The following is a 21,684-nucleotide window of genomic DNA, read 5'->3' on the forward strand; positions in this document are numbered from 1 at the left end:
AATGTTGCAGTTACTGTAATCTGAAATCAAGAAAACAGTGGAGGCAACAGGACAATTTCAACCACAGGCTCGACCTATCTATCGATCTATCTATTCATCATGATTTGGGGGAGTATGTTCAACTGCAGGCCTGCCTGTGTGTAGTTTGCATGTTCTCACAGGCACGTGGGTTTTCTCCGGGTTCCATTCACATTCCAAAAACATCATGGTGGATTAATTGTGTGATTGTGAGTGTGAATGGTTGTTGTTTGTCTGTGTGTGCCCTGATATTGACTGGCAGCCAGTTCAGGGTGTACTGCAGTCAGCTGGGATAAGATTGCACCCCCGCGACGCTCGTGAGGATAAAGCGGTTCGGATAATGGATGAATGGTGGATGTACATGGGACGCACTCCATTCCAGTTGGCGGCGGTAATGCACGTGCACGTTTCTAGCCAACCGCCATAAGACACAAGCAGCAACAGAAGCAGCAGCAGCAGATGAGGAAGAAGAAGAAGAAAAAGAAGAAGAAGAAGAAGAAGAAAGAAAGAAAAATAAGAAGACAGGAGCAGCAACAGAAAGCATAACCATACTCGTCTATACTAAGTGCTCTTTGGTGAGCAGATTTGCAAATTAACACGTAAGTTTACTTCTCTGATGCCGATTAATAACAAACGGTGGTCTCCATTTGGGAAGCAGTTAACAGGACGTCAATTTAAAAGTACGTAGTAGTAATTTTGCTGTGCCCGTGTCACGGTTCGACTGGCTTCCAGACTCACTGGCTACCGATTCCATCTGTGGTCTTTGTGGCAATGTCAGTCCAGTAATGTTGTTTTTTACCTCTGCAGATTCGTCACGAGCTAAATCGGAATTGTTCAGCTACATACCCGGTAAGAAGTTATTCAATAAACTCGTGAAACGCATCTCATTTGGCTGCAAGAGATTGCAAACAGAGGGGAAAAATAACACGCACACACAGAATTGACCCCTTGACGCGACAGAATAAAGCGGGCACCTTCGGGGGAAACAAAAACATCACTAGTTTTCACAGGCGCAGAATTTGTATTTGCAGTTCAAAAGTTCCCCTGCGAGGGCAAACTTAATCTGGTGCACAACGTATTCGCCAATGTCAACTGGCTTCTGGGATGCAATTTGACGCGATCGTGTTGGTTGTATTCACCTCAATTAAAGTTCATAACCGGCGCTCCCACTGACTCACATGCGCGAAATCAACGATGACAAGTACAGGTATGCATGGATGTAAAAATAATTTATGCCAGAAAGAAGCATTAATGTAGATGAAGCAACGTTGTAATCGGCTCAATGCAATATAGAGGGGTTGTCCTTTTTTGCATCTCTCACAATGCATGGGTGTGAGCCACAACCATCGCTGCTGGTTGAGTAGTCTGAAGAGAGCTTTACACACAGTACATGCAGACATGCTGTTGTTTCCCTTGTCTTCGTCATTAGTTTTCATAAAAGAAGATGAGTATACAACACAATATGCGTGTAATTTGAGGCTTTATAATTTACCTTGACGTAAGTAATTATTTTCGGCGGCCCGGTGGTCAAATGGTTAGTGCGCCGACTTCACAGTGCAGAGGTTGTGAGTTTGATCCCTGCTCGGGCCTTCCTATATGGAGTTTGCGTGTTCCCCCCGTGAATGCGTGGGTTTTTTCCGGCTACTCCGGTTTCCTCCCACATGCCAAAAACATGCATGGCCGGTGTCTCTTTGTAGAATTTATTTTCGGGGGTTCTTAGAAACCAAAACCGAAGTTGTTTTTTTCTAATAATACACATAGCCACACTTTATACAGGTGTTGGTACCTGCTTGGGGCGTCCCTTTAGCGTCCACTTACACGCCCACCCTTCACTCATTGGCGGACTTCTTCGCCGCATGCCTCTCCTCACTCACGTCCACCTTTTCTCTCTCTCTCTCTCTCCATATATGTATATATTTATACACGCCCACCCTTCACTGATTGGCCGACTTCTTTGCCGCATGGCTGTCCACACTCACTTCCTTCCGCCTTTTCTCTATATAAACAGCGTGTTGGCTGTCAGTCAGGTTTTGGAACTCAGCGCATACGCAAGACGCTCCGCATCATAAGGCGTGCTGTCCATTTTGGAGAAAATTTGAGACTTTTAATGGCGCCTTACAGTCGTGAAAATACGGTAAACTCGAAATGCCGGCCTTTCTGTCAGTTTTAGCAATGTGGCTCCAATAAACCTTTTTTTTTTGTCAGTCTTTGGTGGTTACATAAGCAACCACATTTTTGTAGAGCTAAGTGAAACAGAGAACCAGGGTTGCATTGTTAAAAAATTCTCGGGATGCTATCGAGCCATTTAAAAAAATTCCTCAAAAAAAATAAAGTAGAGATGGGCCTGCTCCTCTGCACTGTAAGGCTCACCAGTCAATGACCATGCCGCCCACCTGTTACATATACATGCAAATTTTCAACAATTTTGGTGTACCGTTCAACCAAGGCTGTGTTTTAAAAAAAACATTCTATGGGGCACTAGTGAGCAATTAAAAATAAAAAAGTCCACTTGGGTTTTCTCCGAATACTCCGGTTTCCTCCGACATTCTAAAAACATGCGTGGCACATTAATGGACCACTCTAAATTGTCCCTATGTGTGAATGTGAGCACAGAGACACGTGTGTGTTTGTCTCTGTGTGCTCTGCGATTGGTTGGCAACCGATTCAGCTTCACTGCCTGAAGATGGCTGGGATAGGTTCCAGCACGACCGTGACCCTGAAAATGGATGGGTGGATGATATTGTTAGCCCTGGTTTGTGTGCGTAAAGTTGAATGTGTTTCCATGCATGTTGAGTTCTTTTATTGGAAAACTGTGCATTGCCACAGCAACAGTACTTTGCAAAAACACACATTTCATGTTCGATCATTCATGACGGCCAAATATGGAGTAGTTCTGTTAATCCTGTGAGGAAAAATATGAGTAAAACATACATTTCCTTTAGCCAGTAGGTGGCACCACCACTACGATTAAAGTTAAGTTTATACAGTAGATGTCTTCATACCTGAACTATCATCCATCCATCCACTTTCTCAAGTCAAGTCCCTCTTTATTGTCAAATGTGCTGTACAGCACAGATGAGATTTCTTCCCTCTCAAGACAACGTGCAACAAGAGGGGCCGCTGCGGGTGCCCACGCCACCATGAAAATAAAAGTTAACATAAAATGAAGCGGTTCGGAAAATGGATGGATGGATGGATGGATAAAATGACCAAATAATACAAGACAACACATAAGAATCTCCGCTTGAACTCACAAGGGTCGCGGGTCGTGCTGTAGCCTATCCCAACCATCTTCAGGCAGTAGGGTCACCCACAGCCATCTTTTACCTCTGTGTCCCGCGTCCTAGACGCACAATTTTCCCACGGGACGCACAGTTCCAAATAATGTGCGTTTTTGGGACGCATGAAAATTTCTCAGTCAAAACAACAACAAAAAACTACGGCAGGCCTGAGGATTTCACGGTAACAATCGTTACCGGTAGCGTGTCTTTTCCGTGTCGTCATTTTGACAGCACCGAAAAATCGTTTCCCATAAAAGTCACCATATACGAGTTGATCGAATCTCTCGTGATCAACGCAATTTCACTGTGCTTGTATGTGTGTTTGTGGTGTGGTGTGTGAGTGTGTTCCTTCTAATTTACTTTCGTTTTGTTTTGTTTTCAGTGTGTGTGTGGAGGGGCTAAGAAATGGGACTGCCACTCTGATTTTTCGAACGAATCGTCCGAAGGCTGTATCACTAAACTCACCTGTTATATATGTACAGAACACGAGAGCGAGATACGACGGGGGGCACGATTACGAGGCAAGTTGGTCATTAGATCTATAGGAAATGATGAAAAAATGATGAAACAGTATTGGTTATTCTATAATTTACTGGTTGTAGCATGTTAACTTTAGGAATAAAACATTCGTCACAAGGTGTAGTAATGCTCATGTTAACTGTCAGTAGAACTAAGGATGATGTGTGATAGATTCTTTCGTCAAATTGATAGATTACACATGCAGCGTCTTGGGAAGAGGATGTCAAGCCACATCAATACCTGTATTAATGATTACAAGTAAATTAATCTATGCAGTGTGAGAATGGAAAATGTACTCCGATTTTGTGGTATGCTGTATTCATGATGCCATATGAGTACCAAATATTTTGATCCATTTATTTTTTTGAATGAACCTGCAGCTGCGAATGTAATGTTCATTGATAATAAATACATAGCTTTCAAACATTTACCCTTGAAAGATTACTATGGAGTTTTTCTTTTTTCTTTTCAGAATTCTTGATTATGAATATCAGTCAAAATAAAAAAATGGGTTCTCATGATGAACGTTTACGGAACCCAAAATGAGTTACTGTGGTTTCCCATTGCGTAATCTGACGGAACCGAAAAACAGTTACCATGAATTTCCAAAATCCTCAGGCCTGCTACTGAATTATTTACATTTTTGCAGCATTTGTTTATAATTGTATGATTATGTTGATGTTTGTGTTATTATCATATGCAATTGAATAAGTAGACCATTTTCACAATTCGAAATTTGGGACTCTAAATGCATAATAGGACTCATACTTTTCTGATCAGCGAGTCCCTGGGACTTGCTGTGGGTAAACTATAAAATTATCACTGCACCCTGAACTGGTTGCCAGCCAATCGCAGGGCACACATGGGCAAACAGCCATTTGTCTCTCAGATACTTTTTTTTGTCTTGGCCTTTTACGAATACTGTACCACCAAATTTTCACAGATCGAGGTGAAATGTACAACTAGTACTGCTTTATCTTTTCTTCTTAAATGTTATTATATTTATTATTATTTTACTAATTCCACAATTAATGAATAAAAGTTATAAAATGAAACTAAGTATGAATTTAATCCAATTCTATCTTTGCTTGCAGTGGATGCTGGCCTTTGATCCATCATGATTTCACATGGTTTCAAGAGTAGCAAACAGGACTTTACCTTTGGCCCATGGAAAGTTACAGCTGCCAAAAACCATATCATGAAATCTAAAGATGTTGAAAGGTAAGATGTAATTTTATTTATTTATTTTTTGGGGCATTCAGTTGTAGATTCCTTGCCATTTGTTTTAAGGGTGCACACACAAAGCAATTTGTGCCGTGCTTCAGTACCCTTGACACATACATGCAGGTAAAAGAATAACCTCATTAAATGTTAACAAAGTGGAAAAAGTTTGATATTTTGTCAGTTATTTCATAAAATGAAACTGTTATATCCAGTGTTGAAAGTCCTCTGGATTTTCCCGGAATTCTGGATTTAAAAAGTTTCACGAAAATTCCTCCGAAAAATTGAGCAAAAATTGCTTAAAAATAATCTGGATATTCGTTGACAACAGTGAACGAACACGTGTTTGAGTTTGTTGTTTTGCTTTCATGAGTGTAGCCATGTTGAGGCATTAAAACTCGTAACCGTAAAGAGATTTTTGTCTCTTTCATAAACACACTTGATAACCCCCAGTGGAACAAATAAAAGATGCCGTGGACAGTTGTTGTCGTAAAAAATATACATAATTAGACAAAAAGGGAAACACACAGATTAGGAGAAAAAACGTGTCCCTCCGACTTCGAGCGTCGTGTTGTCTCTGCGAGTTTAGCTTAGCTGTTGTAGCTCAAAGCTTCTTTGATCTGTGACGTTGTTTGCGTCGGCCCTGATTAGTTGCAACCAAAGACGCCCGAGTGCGTACATGTTCGTGCTGGCGCACGCACAGCAGAGAGTAGCGGACTGTCGACTGCTGCTTCTCTCTCTCTCGGTCTCTCTCTTTCTCCCCCCTCTCTCTCTCTCTTTGTAGCACATATTTAGTCAAAGACATGTACACACAATTGTATGTACACACATTTATTTGATCACTTATTTTTTTACATTTTAGGGGAAGCTAAGCTTCCCTTGCAGTCTTAGAGCAATCGCCTCTGCATTGTATACATAGTTCAGTATTGTATAACTGTAAAAAACAAAGCTGACTATCCAGTATCAAGTACAACTTTATTGTCAAATGTGCTGTATGTCAAACAGACAGCTGATTTGAAATTTCTTCCCTCTCACATTTTTTTGCTTTAAAATTTTTTTTATAAATCCTACTTCACATATTTCACTTATCACGGGTTCTTTCTGGAACGTAACCCCCCGTGATAAACGAGGGATTACTGTATGTATATATATATATCCAGTAAATATAAAGTGTGTGTATATATAAAAAAAATATATCCTCATCTCACCCCTCGGGTGGTGTCCGTCCCTCATTCAGCTCGGGTCCTCTACCAGAGGCCAGGAAGCTTGAGGGTTCTGCGCAGTATCCTTGCTGTTCCCAGCACTGCACATTTCTGGACTGAGATGTCCGATGTTGTTCCCGGGATCTGTTACAACCACTCATCTAGTTTGGGGGTCACTGCCCCGAGTGCTTCGACCACCACAGACACGACTGTCACCTTTACCTTCCAGGCTCTCTCCAGCTCCTCTCTGAGCCCTTGGTATTTCTCGAGTTTCTCATGTTCCTTCTTCCTGATGTTTCCATCACTTGGGACCGCTACATCCACTACAACGGCTTTCCTCTGCCCTTTATCTATGATCACTATATCTGGTTGGTTCACCATTACCATCTTGTCAGTATGGATCTGGAAGTCCCACAGGATCTTCGCTCTGTCATTCTCCACCACATTCGGAGGTGTTTCCCATTTTGACGTTGGGTTTCCAGTCCATACTCCGCACAGACGTTTCGGTAGACTATGCCAGCCACCTGGTTATGGCGTTCCATGTAGGCTTTCCCTGCCAGCATCTTACACCCTGCAGTTATGTGTTGGATCGTCTCAGGTGCCTCTTTGCACAACCTACACCTAGGGTCTTGTCTGGTGTGGTATATCTGGGCCTCGATGGCTCTGGTGCTCAAGGCCTGCTCCTGAGCAGCCAGGATGAGTGCCTCTGTGCTGAACTTCAGGCCAGCCCTCTCTAGCCACTGATAGGACTTCTTGAGATCAGCCACTTCAGTTATGGTCCGGTGGTATATCCTGTGTAGGGGCTTGTCCTCCCATGATAGTCCCTCTTCCAGCTCCTCATCTTCTGTTCCCCATTGTCTGAGACATTCTCCGAGTACGTCATCCGTTGGAGCCTTCTCCTTGATGTATTCATGGAGCTTGGATGTTTCATCCTTGACAGTGGCTCTCACACTCACTAGTCCCCGGCCTCCTTCCTTTCGGCTTGCGTACAGTCTCAGGGTGCTGGATTTGGGATGGAACCCTCCATGCATGGTTAAGAACTTTTGGGTCTCAACGTCCGTGGTCTGAATCTCTTCCTTTGGCCACCTTATTATTCCTGCAGGGTATCTGATCACTGGCAGGGCATAGCTGTTTATTGCCCGGGTCTTATTCTTGCCATTGAGCTGGCTTCTTAGGATTTGCCTCACTCGCTGGAGGTATTTGGCCGTAGCCGCTTTCCTTCTTGCCAGTTCGATGTTGCCATTGGCTTGTGGTATACCAAGGTACTTGTAGCTGTCCTCAATGTCTGCTATTGTTCCTTCAGGGAGTGAGACCCCTTCAATGCGGACTACCTTTCCTCTCTTAGTCACCATCCGACTACATTTCTCAAGCCTGAATGACATCCGGATGTCGCTGCTGTAGATCCTGGTTGTGTGGATCAGGGAATCTATGTCCCTTTCGCTCTTAGCATACAGCTTTATGTCATCCATGTAGAGGAGGTGACTGATTGTAGCTCCATTTCTGAGGCGGTATCCATAGCCTGTCTTGGTGATTACTTGGCTTAGGGGGTTCAGTCCTATGCAGAACAGCAGTGGGGAGAGTGCATCACCTTGGTATATGCCACATTTTATGCCTCCCACTGAACATTCGGCAAGCCTCCTCTTTGCCCATCTTTAAAGCCCTCCTCAAAACTCACTTGTATTCTTTGGCGTTTGACTCAGCATGACTTAGATTTGCTATTGGTTTTACTGCTTGGTGCTTTCTACCGCCTTATTACTTATTACTTATTACTGATTCGTCTTACTGTTTATTGTATATGTTAAATTGCCCCATGTACAGCACTTTGTATGCAGCGATGGCTGTTTGAAAGTGCTCTATAAATACTGTTGACTTGACTTGACTTGACTTGACATTTGATGGACACTTGGGTAAGTGGCTTGCCATTGGCTTCAAGTGTGGTTTTCCACATCCTCATCGAGTTCGGAACGAAGGCTCTTAGGGTCCTGTTCACCTTATACAACTCCAAGCTCAGTGATCCATGTATGTGGCATCGAGTCATAGGCTTTCTTGTAATCAATCCAAGCTGTGCACAGGTTGGTACGTCGAGACCTGCAGTCTTGTGCGACTGTTCTGTCAACCAGGAGCTGATATTTGGCTCCTCTGGTATCCCTACCAATGCCCTTCTGTGCTTCGTTTGTGTATTAATCCATGTGTCCACTTATCTTAGCCGCAATTATGCCTGACATGAGCTTCCATGTTGTGGAGAGACAGGTTATTGGCCGATAGTTGGATGGGACTGCACCCTTCGAGGGATGCTTCATGATCCGGATCGTTCGCCCTTCGGTTAGCCATTCTGGGTGAGTCCCATCCCTCAGCAGCTGGTTCATTTGTACTGCTTGGCGCTCATGGAGTGCTGTAAGTTTCTTTAGCCAGTAGGTGCGGACCATGTCCTGGCCTGGTGCTGTCCAGTTCTTCATATCTGAGACTCTTTCCTGTATGTCTGCCACTGTTATGGTAACTGGGTTCTGTTCAGGGAGGTTGCTGTGCTCCTCTCTCAGGGTCACCAGCCATTGTGCACTTCTGTTATGTGCAACCTCCTTTGCAGTACCTTTCAGTTTCCAGTCTTGGTGGGTCAGCTCTGTTGTTAAGACCCTGCCACTGAGCGTACACTTTCACAGGTTGTGTTGCGAACAGCCTGTTTATTCGTCTGGCCTCATTCTCTTTCGTGTACCACTTTAGGCGACTGGACAAGGCTTGGAGCCTTTGTTTGGCAGTTTGTGAAAACTGTGATTATGAATATCAAAGGGAGAAATCAACACAGCTAGCGCCTGACTGATTAATTGCCTGCTAGTTGTTGCACATAAAACAACTTTGTCTCCTACTATCCATTTTATTTTCATAGCAGAGCATTTTAGTTTGTTTTTGGCCAGCTTGTATTACAATACTGAGACCAAGAGTTTTACGTCATGGATTTGTGGCTGCCTCTCCAGCAGCTCAGCTTATCTTATCTTAAACCAGGTTTTTCTCATTATTGCATTCCTGAAGTGCATCTAAAACATGGTTGTGGTAATTGTGGGCCAATCAGAAGCCATGGCTGATCGGTGAGGTCTGCAGGTTGCTGAGGGCCAGGTACACTACATTCAGAGCTGAGGACGTGGTGGGTCAAAGGACTGCCAGGGCCAACCTGTCACGAGGCATGAGATTGGCAAAGAGACCATCGCAGACCATTTCAATGACATCTAAGACACCAGGAACCTGTGGCGGGGTACCCATAACATCACAGACTATAAGACCTGTGACAACTCCAGCTCTCTGCTGAACAACCTGAATGAATTCTTCGCCCGTTTTGAGGTAGACAATAACACCCCAGCACAGAAGACACCACCTCCTCCTTGCGACCAGTTGCTGACGCTTTCCTGGGATAGCGTGAGGCGATCCCTCAAAGGGACAAACGCACGGAAAGCGGCAGGCCCTGACACTGCTCGTGTCCTGAGATGGTGTGCTGATGAGCTCACATATGTCACCGGCATCTTCCAACACCTTATTGAACCAGGCTGTTGTCCCCAAATGCCTCAAAGCCACCACCATCATCCCCTTCCCGATGAAGTCGTCTCCCTCCAGCTACAATGATTACCGCCCAGTCACGGTGAGTGTGACTCAGCGCACAAGAAAACCTATCCAGCACAGTGAACGTACTGCAAATGAATTCGATATATAACTTCTTTTTCTATAGCGATTTGCTGTGTAATCCAGTGTGTGACAGGTGTCCAGCCAATCAGACGATACGATGCAATGACGCTATGCAGCCAATCACAGCATTGACAGTGCTTGCGCTTGTTCTCTGCTCCATAACAATAACAGTGCGGCGGCGATAAGTGAAGCTAATGCTAATCCTTCATCATGGCGAAACGACCGGGCAGTGAATGTGACTCCCCATACCAAAATAAGAATGAACTGCGGTTCTTTTAAGTTGGAATGGCTGTCACAGTATGTGTAAATAGAAGATCAAGCAGTGAAACTGGGTGAGGTATTTTCTTTTTCGAGTGAGAAAGTTATGCTCTGCAAAACATGCAGCAAAGCTAAAGTTGTAAGCGAATTTTCCGATGGAGAAATTTGGACTAAACGGAAGCTGGACTACCTCAAGCGACACATTCAGTAGAAAAGTAATTTGACTGATGTTAGAATTATACAAAGACTCAAGATGGGAAAAGGGATTGATTGGTACAATATTGCGGGAGGGTGCAAATGAATGAATGTGGAAAAAAAGACCCGGCTGTCACAAAGAAAAAAAATCTGACTCGGAGCAAGTTGAAGTTCTAATTGACAAGATTTTACTTGCCAGTAAATGAATGCACCAGATATTGGATTGAGGTTGATGTTATTCTTATTCAATGTGTTATAATCATGCGTTATTTTTCAATGTTAAAAAAAGCGCTAGTAGTAACAATATAACACTAAATTGTTAAAATAAGCTTTTTTCACATTGTCAGGTAGTGGTGTTCCACGGGATGTTTTCAATGAAGAAATGTGCCTTGGCTCGAAAAAGATTGAGAAACACTGCTATAGAGGCACCATTGAGAGCATCCTGACCAGCTGCATCACCGTGTGGTACTCCACTTGCACCATGTCCTGCCGAAGGAGTCTGCAGCGCATTGTGACAGCAGCTGAAAAAAATCGTTGGTGTCTCTCTTCCCCCACTTATGGACATCTACAACTCTCGTCTGGCCCGCAAAACCATCCAGATCGCAGCCCCTTTGACCTGCTGCCATCGGGTGGGAGACTGCGATGTCTCTGTGCTCGAACCAGCAGGCTCAAGAATAGTTTATTCCACCAGGCGGTCAGGAGACTCAACTCCCTCCCTGTTCTGCCCGCACTACCCACCCACTTTTTTTTACTGCTTGGTGCTTTCTACCGCCTTTATTACCGATTCGTCTTACTGTTTATTGTGTATGTTAAATCGCTCCATGTACAGCACTTTGTATGTAGCGATTGCTGTTTGAAAGTGCTCTATAAATACTGTTGACTTGACTTGACTTGACACTTACCCCTGTCTTCTGCCACAGACTGTGTCCCTCCCTCAGCATCTGACATCCGATTATTGCACTTAAACAATTCACATCCTAAGCTTTAACCTACAATAATCACAAGTTCCTTTGCTTGTCTGTTGTTTGCTATTTATTGTTTTATTTGTTTATATTTATGTCTTTATGTATTTTTATGCAGTTGAGTTTGCTGCCCTTTTTTTTAGCTGTGCGTGTTTCAATGCACTGCATGTTTTCCCTGCGGTTGAGAGAGGAAAGTAATTTCATCTGTGCTGTATGTTGCACACAGAGCATATTTGACAATAAACCTGGACTTGACTTGTGGTCATCGAAACATGACTGTGACAAAATAAACACAATTATTTAAAACATTGTCTTAACTGCATATGATACACGAGCATCATCTCACTATTTTTTTTTCTTTTCCGTTTTTTCCACCCTCGACTCTTGATTTTCCGACGGCATGTCCAGATATCGCAAAATAAACTCCTCCCAAATTTGCGATTGAAACAAAATGGAACAAACTAGTCGTACCTCGTTTTTTTACCATAATCCGTTCCAGACGGCTGTTCGAAAACCGAAACCACACTCTTTGTTTAAAAAAAAAAATCTTTATTGAACACCTCTGCTCACAATGGAATGCTACACGAGAAAGCGTCACTTCCTCGTCTACCCGAGGAAGCGTCACTTCCTTGTGTAAGAAATACGAGAGGAGTCAAGTGGTGCATTCAAGTGCGCTCAGTTTGGTCGAGAACCGATTTTCGGTCGTAATCCAAGGCATAAAAAACTCAAAATTTTTGGTCGAAAATCGATTTGGTCGAGAGCTGAGACGTTCGAAAACTGAGGTTTGACTGTACAAGGGAATGTAAGAGAGACGGGTGGTTGACACCAAATCTAGACTGATGAGAGGTCCGCACAGGAGATTAATCTGTTTTTGCATGAATAAGCCTACATTTTTTTTAACGTATACTTTTCAGACCGTAATTATAAGCATTATATAAATCTTAATATTCCGAACCATTAGGATTTTTTACGAGTTCGATTTTTTTTTTTTTTGGTGATTCACCGCCCCAAACCCTTTTTGTGCCCTACGGGCAGTGCATGATTTATTTTTGGTCAATTTGGTATGCTCTTTGGTAATTAAGTAGTCTGGTTTAATGTACCGTATTTTCCACACTATATGGCGCACCAAAAAGGCTTCCATTTTCTTAAAAGATCACTGTGCGCCTTAAAATCTGGTGCGTTTTGTGTATGGTCATTACGGTAATATATCGACCCCAAAATGCCTCCTTGCTGGAGACATGCTTACGTTATAACTTGCTGTTGGTTCAGTGAACTGCGTCGCTGCTTTGTTAAATACGTTTTTGTTGCAGCTCTGAAAAAAGGAGAGCGGCGGTGTTGTTTTTTTTAAAAACTCAAAATTTATTAATGCTTTTCATAGTCTCAACATATGCAGGTACGTCTTTGTCTCCGTGCCTTCTCTTCTTCCGTTTGACTCGAGAGGCGTTCATGACCGCCTCCGAAAAACATAAATGAACAATTCCTTCAATGAAACTACGAAAATTACAAATAATGCATCAAAACAGAAAATTAAGCGAGGAAATCACAAAATAAATTCTCTAGCCCCCCTACAGAATTTATTTTGTGATTTCGTCGTTTGTGAATACACAACAAAGGAATAAATAACAAAAACGTCTGAGACCAGTCCAGTCTCCAACATTTAACTAACATCTGATCTTTCTGTTGGAGCTACGCTCAAGGAAATGGGGGGGCTATAGAATGTATTTTGTGATTTCCTTGCTTGATTTTTTTTGTTTTTATGCATTATTTTCAATTTTTAGTAGTTTCATTGTAGTACTGTAATCGTTAATTTACGTTTTTCGGAGTCGATCATGAACGCCTCTCAAGTCGAAAGCAAGGAGTGTATCCATTTAGTGGATGCATTGTAGATTGCGTTTTATAATCCAGTGCATCCAATATATGAAAAAAGGTGCACCTCATAATCCAGTGTGCCTTTTAGTCTAAAAAATATGGTACGAAGTATATGGTAGAATAGCAGAAAATAACACTGATCAAAAAGTTCAGCGTGGAGTTTACAAGTATATAATAACTTGGCTCCTCCTGTCGCAGATAGAAATGTGTCACACGAGATGAAGAAGGCTTCACAGCATTTATTTATTTTTTTTAAATCCTGTCCTTTCAGTTGAAATTTATTTTATTTTTTCCTTTGCAGACTAACAGAAGAGTTGAATTTGCCCGCCCTCCCAGAAATGTTATTTGGGGAAAACATCCTGCGTATCCAACACTGTGATGGCTTTGGAATTGAATTCAATGCCATTGATGCCCTGAAGAGAATCCACAACACAGATGACACTGTCCAAGTGGCTTGTGCTCAACAATGGCAGGAGAGCAGGCAAGATAATCGCAGCCTTGGACTCCCAATTTTTCAAATAGGTGTGAATGTGCGTGAAAGGTTGTTTGTCTGTATTAGCCCGGTGATTGATTGGCAACCAGTCAACTGCATGCCCAAAGTCACCAGAGCCATCTTCGCTCTAAAATATGCAGTGGTAGAAACTAAAGTGCTTAATTTTGGGGGGAAAGAATTGTGCTTGTTGTCAAAGTAGTTTTCAAGCACATAATTTTACTTTGGAGTATTATTATGAGGTACAACACTTTACCCTGTTACTAAGAGCGACATTCCGCTTGCTACTTTTTTTTTAATTAATCTCAGAGCTCGAGCTCTCTTTTTTTTTCAGAGACGCATGACTGTTTCACCAATCCAACATAACTACTAGTGATGCTTGACTCTATTTGACAAATCAAATGGAAACAGTATTGCACACCCATGGCCTCTTATGAATCAAAGTTGTCACAGTGACTAATTTTTGTGAAACCAAAATAATCTGCCAGTGAGGTGAGCAAAATTCCCTTGACCAAATTTCTGAAAACTAATTTATAAAGCTTGTCCTGTTAAGGCGGTAACAGGTCTGAAAACTGGAAAAAAATTGCTAAAAGATACATTTAAATAAAAATTGCTTCTTGAAAGCAAGAAATTGTTATGCAAGAAATGTTTACTAAAAATAAGTGGTATATTTTCATGATAAAAGATTGTTTTCAGTCAGTTTAGAATTTCGACCTTTCTTGGGAATTTTAAAGAGTAAATAAAGCTAAGCCCTCCATGAACTGTCAACTTACTGTGGTGGTTTGTGTGTCCCAATGATCCGATGAGCGAAGTTGGCTGGGGCTTTATGGCCCTTGCGCGGTCACCCATGGCAAACAGGTCCAAGGTGAGGGACCATACAATGCATGGGTCAAAGACCTCTTTCTTATATTGGATTCAAAATATGGACATTGTTATCCCTCTCTTGGATGTGGGTCACCGCCCCCCACTCTCCTGTGTGTGTGTGTGTGTGTGTGTGTGTGTGTGTGTTGTGTAAGTGAGTGTGCGTGTGTGTGTGTGTATATTTAATATACATACAGTATATATATATATGTGTGTGTGTATATATATATATATATATATATATATTAGAGCTGTCAGTTTAGCGCGTTTTTATTGGCATTAATTTAAATCAATTTTAACGGGATTAAGTTTTTTCTCGCGAGATTAACGCGGCACATGTCACAAGCGGATGTTGCTTGTTTGGAACTATTTTGTGTGGAAGGTTACAGTGTTATGCGTCCGTATAAATAGAGCTTCTCTGTTTGTCTGACAGTGGTAGCGACCTAGCGAAAATAAAACGTCTCCAGTGTTGTCATTCGAAATGAGGTCTACACAAAAACTGTGACAGAGACTTCCGCACAAGAAGGACCAACACAATCAACATAGCCTGACTGTGTTAGGGGGAGTGACCCCCCCCGAACCCCCCTTTTAGAATGGTTTGCCCCAGCAGCACGGGAGAAGTGCGTGCACTTTTTTGTACGGCGGGCAGTTTTGAATACAGCGGCACATAATGAACACTGTTGTCCGGTGTCTCGTTATTCTTCAACAAACATACAGAAACAGACTGCTGTATGCAACCATGGTTTAAATCTACTATAGGCTGAGTACTAGTTTACCTTAGATGTGCGCTTTATAATGTTATATTGCTCTGTTTTGATTTTATAAAAAAAGCTGTTAAAGCAGCGGTTGTGTGACAAAATATTGTTTTCACTGTTGTTGATGGACAGTAATATTGTGTGAGAGATTATGTGTGAACTGCTCCAAGTGAAAAATGTTCATGTAAAATTGAAAATCAAAATTGTTATTTCTGATTCATGATTCCATGTTGATGAGAGCATTAAAATGGGGGAAAAATAAGGCAAAAAATGTAAAAGGAAATTCAGAAACGATAAAAAAATGTGTGAGTAATCACAATTAATTTTTTAGTCCATTTGAGTTAATTATGACAGTTGCATTTTTAATTAGATTAAATATTTTAATCGCTTGACAGCTCTAATACCAGATACCAGAGGAGCCAAACATCAGCTCCTGGTTGACAGAACAGTCGCACAAGACTGCAGGTCCCGACGTACCAACCTGTGCACAGCCTGGATTGATTACAAGAAAGCCTATGACTGCCACATACATGGATCACTGAATGCTTGGAGTTGTATAAGGTGAACAGGGCCCTAAGAGCCTTCGTTGCGAACTCGATGAGGATGTGGAAAACCACACTTGAAGCCAATGGCAAGCCACTTACCCAAGTGTCCATCAAATGTGGCATATACCAAGGTGATGTACTCTCCCCACTGCTGTTCTGCATAGGACTGAACCCCCTAAGCCAAGTAATCACCAAGACAGGCTATGGATACCGCCTCAGAAATGGAGCTACGATCAGTCACCTCCTATACATGGATGACATAAAGCTTTATGCTAAGAGCGAAAGGGACATCGACTCCCTGACCCACACAACCAGGATCTACAGCAGCGACAATGGGATGTAATTCGGGCCTGAGAAATGTAGTCGGATGGTGACTAAGAGAGGAAAGGTAGTCCGCAATAAAGGGGTCTCACTCCCTGAAGGAACAATAGCAGACATTGAGGACAGCTACAAGTACCTCGGTATACCACAAGCCAATGGCAACCTCGAACTGGCAACAAGGAAAGCGGCTACGGCCAAATACCTCCAGCGAGTGAGGCAAGTCCTAAGAAGCCAGCTCAATGGCAAGAATAAGACCCGGGCAATAAACAGCTATGCCCTGCCAGTGATCAGATACCCTGCAGGAATAATAAGGTGGCCAAAGGAAGAGATTCAGACCACGGACATTAGGACCCGAAAGCTCCTAACCATGCATGGAGGGTTCCATCCCAAATCCAGCACCCTGAGACTGTACGCAAGCCGAAAGGCAGGAGGCCAGGGACTAGTGAGTGTGAAAGCCACTGTCCAGGTTGAAACATCCAAGCTCCATGAATACATCAAGGAGAAGGCTCCAACGGATGACGTACTCGGAGAATGTCTCAGACAATGGGGAACAGAGGATGAGGCGCTGGAAGAGGGACCATCATGGGAGGACAAGCCCCTACACGGGATGTACCACCGGACCATAACTGAAGTGGCCGATCTCAAGAAGTCCTATCAGTGGCGAGAGAGGGCTGGCCTGAAGGACAGCACAGAGGCACTCATCCTGGCTGCTCAGGAGCAGGCCCTGAGCACCAGAGCCATTGAGGCCCAGATATACCACACCAGACAAGACCCATGGTGTAGGTTGTGCAAAGAGGCACCTGAGACGATCCAACACATAACTGCAGGGTGTAAGATGCTGGCAGGGAAAGCCTACATGGAACGCCATAACCAGGTGGCTGGCATAGTCTACCGAAACATCAGTGCTGAGTATGGACTGGAAACCCCAAGGTTACCTCCGAAGGTGGTGGAGAATGACAGAGCGAATATCTTGTGGGACTTCCAGATCCAGACTGACAAGATGGTAATGGCGAACCAACCAGATAACATGATCATGGATAAAGGACAGAGGAAAGCCGTTGTAGTGGATGTAGCGGTCCCAAGTGATGGAAACATCAGAAAGAAGGAACATGAGAAACTCGAGAACTACCAAGGGCTCAGAGAGGAGCTGGAGAGAGCCTGGAAGGTAAAGGTGACAGTCGTGCCTGTGGTGGTCGGAGCACTCGGGGCAGTGACCCCCAAACTAGATGAGTGGTTGTAACAGATCCCGGGAACAACATCGGACATCTCAGTCCAGAAATGTGCAGTGCTGGGAACAGCAAGGATACTGTGCAGAACCCTCAAGCTTCCTGGCCTCTGGTAGAGGACCCGAGCTGAATGAGGGACGGACACCACCCGAGGGGGGGTGACACGAGGAATTTATATATACACAGTAATCTCTCTTTTATCGGGGGGGTTACGTTCCAAAAAGAACCAGCATCTGCCACTGGTAGGCAGGGCCTATTTTTTTTAAGTCTAGTGTTTATACAATGAAACAATTATCAGGAAATCCGCTATGTTGATTTTTTTTTTTAATTTAGGCATTTTATAGATGTCACATTTTACAAATACTTGATTTTATCTTGTCATGAAACTGTCGGTGTTTTATCCAAAGATATTTAAGATGTATCGTAAAACATAGCTTTTTATTCCGTCTAACACTAAAAAGTGTATGTTAGAGGTTTATTGTGCCTTAAAAATAAATAAATCAATCTAATTCCAGTATGCCAGTACCCCAAAGGGGCCCTGTTTGCAAGAGCCCTTTTTAGCTATTTTATTTAATTCATTTACTTTATTTTATTTTTGGCTGTTGATTTTTTACTTTTTACTTTCATATGCTAAAAGTAAAGTCTTTATTTACTTATCTTGCCTTTGGCAAGTGCTCTTCAAGTGCCTTGGTTTTTTGTTCTTTTTTGTTGTTTTTGTCCTTTTGTTTTGTCACGTTTGTTGTTTCAGGGCGGCCCGGTAGTCCAGTGGTTAGCACAGTGCAGAGGTACCGGGTTTGATTCCAGCTCCGGCCTCCCTGTGTGGAGTTTGCATGTTCTCCCCGGGCCTGCGTGGGTTTTCTCCGGGTGCTCCGGTTTCCTCCCACATTCCAAAAAACATGAGCGGCAGGCTGATTGAACACTCTAAATTGTCCCTAGGTGTGAGTGTGGGCGTGGATGGTTGTTCGTCTCTGTGTGCCCTGTGATTGGCTGGCAACCGATTCAGGGTGTTCCCTGCCTACTGCCCGGAGACAGCTGGGATAGGCTCCAGCACCCGCCGCGACCCTAGTGAGGATCAAGCGTTTCGGAAGATGAATGAAATGAATGTTTGTTGTTTCATCGTGTGGACCTGATATGGACTGTTTCCAGCGTTTTTTGGCCACGACATTGAAGGAGAAGTATCTGTGCTTGGTGGTTGCGCCTTCTCAGCAGCACACCTGTACGAGCACAGATTTTGATTGGGAGGAATGTCGGTGCCATTGACTGTTGGTGCTTGACAAACCTGGGGCGCTTGGTGTTTTTTGCGCCTGTAATGGGCAGCATTTTTCACAACCCCGTTTTGTTCAGTGGAGATGTCTGCGCTGTTGGACAGTCAGCGTTGGTGTGGCCGGATGGATGGCTGCTGAAGTTGCTGTTGCTGTATCACCGCAAGCGCCTGAGGATAGTCTGCAGAAGCGCCAGCGATGCCCGTGGGAGACGCGCATGTTCATCGAGAGTCTGGCCGAGTCCGTAGCGCTGGCAGGAGTGTAATGTCCACGTCATACCGCTTCACCAGCATTGCGAGTTCATCAACTTTGGTGGACTTGCAATCGCAATTCCATTGCAGGAGCGTCAGCTGATGCTTCCTGAGCGACGGCAGGGCCTTCTTCCTCACATTGGGACTTGAGGGGGGCGGCTGTTGTGGTACATAGCAGGTTGGACAGGACCACGTTTTGTTCCGCCGTCGGACCTCAACAGCTCCGCGTGTCTCCGGCGCGCACTTCAAGTGGAACCGGCGATTGCAGGAGCAGCAAATGAGGGGCAGGCGGCAGTGGGTGAGACGCCTTGCGCAGGCTGGGGACATTGCGTTCTCCGCGGTTCGGGAGGGTCTTGCCTCGTCTGGTAGTATTGTCAGCGTTGGGCAGGCACGATCTGCCGCGCCAATCGACTCCAGTGGACTGTTGCGGGAGTCCGGAGCAGGAGCGGTGGGCCACCGCCGCACAGCTGGCACAGGTCATGGGCGTGGTGCCCCTGGCAATCCAGACTCGGCAGACCGTGCAGGTTCTCGTATCTTCAGAGGTGATTGCCGATTTGCGACAGGTGATTGCGACAGCGGCTGGGTTGGACCGTGTTCGCAGGTCGCCAGATGGCGAACCCTCGCAGGACACCACGGGAAGGTTTCGGTCCTCGTCCAGGCTGCTAAAGTTGAGGATGAGGAGAGAGGAGCGTCGGCGTAGAGCGCCGACGCGTATTTGGAACCAAGAGTCGCCGCTTGGAATTGAAATGGATTTCCATGGGAAAGGAGAAGTGAACCAATCTATTTTTTCGTCAATGGATGCTCCAGCTTCTTGTTGACTTCGAAACTTAGCTTGTAGCCGACGTGTGCACATTTTGAGCATGACGTCTCTGATCCGCTGGTTAAAGCACACTTTGATTCTCTTCTCTTTCATCTCAAACTGCTTCAAACAACAAAGCGTGTGACGAAAACGTGGTTAGGACTGCACGACTGTCCGTGTTTTATGTTATGTGTTGTGTTTATTATTTTACTTGATGTTAACTGTTTTGTTAAGCGCTTTGTTACAGCTGCCGCTGTTGTGCAAGCGCTATATAAATCAGCATGTATTGTATTGTATTATCTTGTTATTATGAATGTGTGTTTCTTGAAAATAAACATAAACCAAAACTTATGGAACAACAAAAACAGGACATGCAACTCGAAGGAAAAACTGAGAAAAATACTTTTGATTTTCTTTCAGAGTTGCTTCTGAACACCCTCAAGAGATGGTGAGACCATACGACTGGACATTCACCACAGATTACCGGGGCACCCTAATAGGAGAGGAAATGCAGCTCAAGGTGGGTTAATAGCATATCTAATATGGACTGGAACATCAGAATCATCTTTATTGGCCAAGTATATAGAAACACACTAGGAATTTGTCTCTGGTAGTACAGGCTACACTAGTATTATTTCAGTAAAATAAGGGTACCGTTGTGCAGTAGTCCCACCCAATGACAGCTGTGAAACAATGTGCAGTCATTAAGCAGAGATAAAGTGATCAGATCGTAGAATTTAGAAAAATGGTCCTTTCAAAAAGTGATGTTGAACTGAATGTTTTCCGTTCTCTACACCAACCTCCCCCCAAAAAACAAAACTGACAATGAGATGAAATGGGTAGAATGATTCTGAACTGCTGTAAAGCAACCATAACAACAGATGGGCACTTTACCGTATTTTTCCGGTCCGTGCTCGGTCCGCGTCTCCTTATTATTCATAAAATAATTGTTCTCCGTCCCTGTCCGTCCTCATCCTTTTAAGTCGCTTCCGTCCTTATCTCCCACCAGTCCCACCCCAAAATTCTCACCATGTCACCAGCTGTTGAAAAAAAACATCTCCACAGTAGCAGAGCTCGGGAATGGGGTGTTATATTTCATAAATAAGTCCACCTACGCCTCCCTTACAAGCACTGTAGCAGTAGGTTTAATTCACTTTGTAAGAACAAGCAGCAATTTGAGAACTTGTAAGCAATTCCTCCAAAAAGAAGCTTCCAGCGATTTAGTGCCACTCACAATTGAAGTTTACTGTCAAATTGATTTAAAAAAAGGCAATTGAAAGTATTTTTTTTTTAAACACCACATAAATTTGCTTTTTAGGTCTGCTGGCTTAACATGATGAGAAATGCTATAGACGGGAGAACACAGCGCCTGAGTGGCATTGTTATAGTCAAATCGCAGTTAGTAACAGCTATTTGTACATAAATGTTACGGTGGCACATTAGACACGTAGACAGACACGCTACACATCAGACAGCAATAGGTGACAAGTGATCACTCTGTTTGGCAGGGACATAACGAGTCAAGAAACTTAAGTGAAAAAAGCAAATCAATAGGGAAAAAGAAGGCATCCAAAGAAGTCATACACAGGTTTTGCTCATTATACACTTCATTTACAATGCTGTAAAAGTTTAAAAGCCTACCGTATTTTCACGACTATAAGGCGCCATTAAAAGTCTTAAATTTTCTCCAAAATGGACAGGACGCCTTATGGTGCGGAGCGTCCTTTATATGCGCCGAGTTCCAAAATCTGACTGACAGCCGACACGCTGTTTATATAGAGAAAAGGCGGAAGTGACTGTGAAAGAAGTCGGCCAATCAGGGAAGGGTGGGCGTGTATATATACATATATGGAGAGGGAGAGAGAGAGAGAGAGGGAGAGAGAGGACAGACAAGCTAGTCCGCCAATGGTGAAGGGTGGGCGTGTAAGTGGACGCCTCAAGCCAGTACCAACACTTGTATAGCGTGTGGCAATGTGCATT

General features: G+C 43.7%; 1 protein-coding gene across 1 annotated transcript in view; it reads left to right on the forward strand.

Moving 5' to 3' along the window:
* Positions 1 to 490: 490 nt before the first annotated feature.
* tiprl (TIP41, TOR signaling pathway regulator-like (S. cerevisiae)) overlaps positions 491 to 21,684 on the forward strand; it is a 31,384-nt gene continuing 10,190 nt past the window's right edge. The window contains 7 exon segments of the mRNA XM_052047235.1: positions 491 to 698; positions 826 to 867; positions 1,050 to 1,199; positions 1,202 to 1,225; positions 4,913 to 5,039; positions 13,496 to 13,675; positions 20,125 to 20,224. Of these exon segments, the coding sequence (XP_051903195.1) occupies positions 635 to 698; positions 826 to 867; positions 1,050 to 1,199; positions 1,202 to 1,225; positions 4,913 to 5,039; positions 13,496 to 13,675; positions 20,125 to 20,224 (687 nt within the window). The 5' untranslated portion in view covers positions 491 to 634.

Source organism: Hippocampus zosterae, chromosome 16 (assembly GCF_025434085.1).
Source record: "Hippocampus zosterae strain Florida chromosome 16, ASM2543408v3, whole genome shotgun sequence".
Lineage (NCBI taxonomy): Eukaryota > Metazoa > Chordata > Actinopteri > Syngnathiformes > Syngnathidae > Hippocampus > Hippocampus zosterae.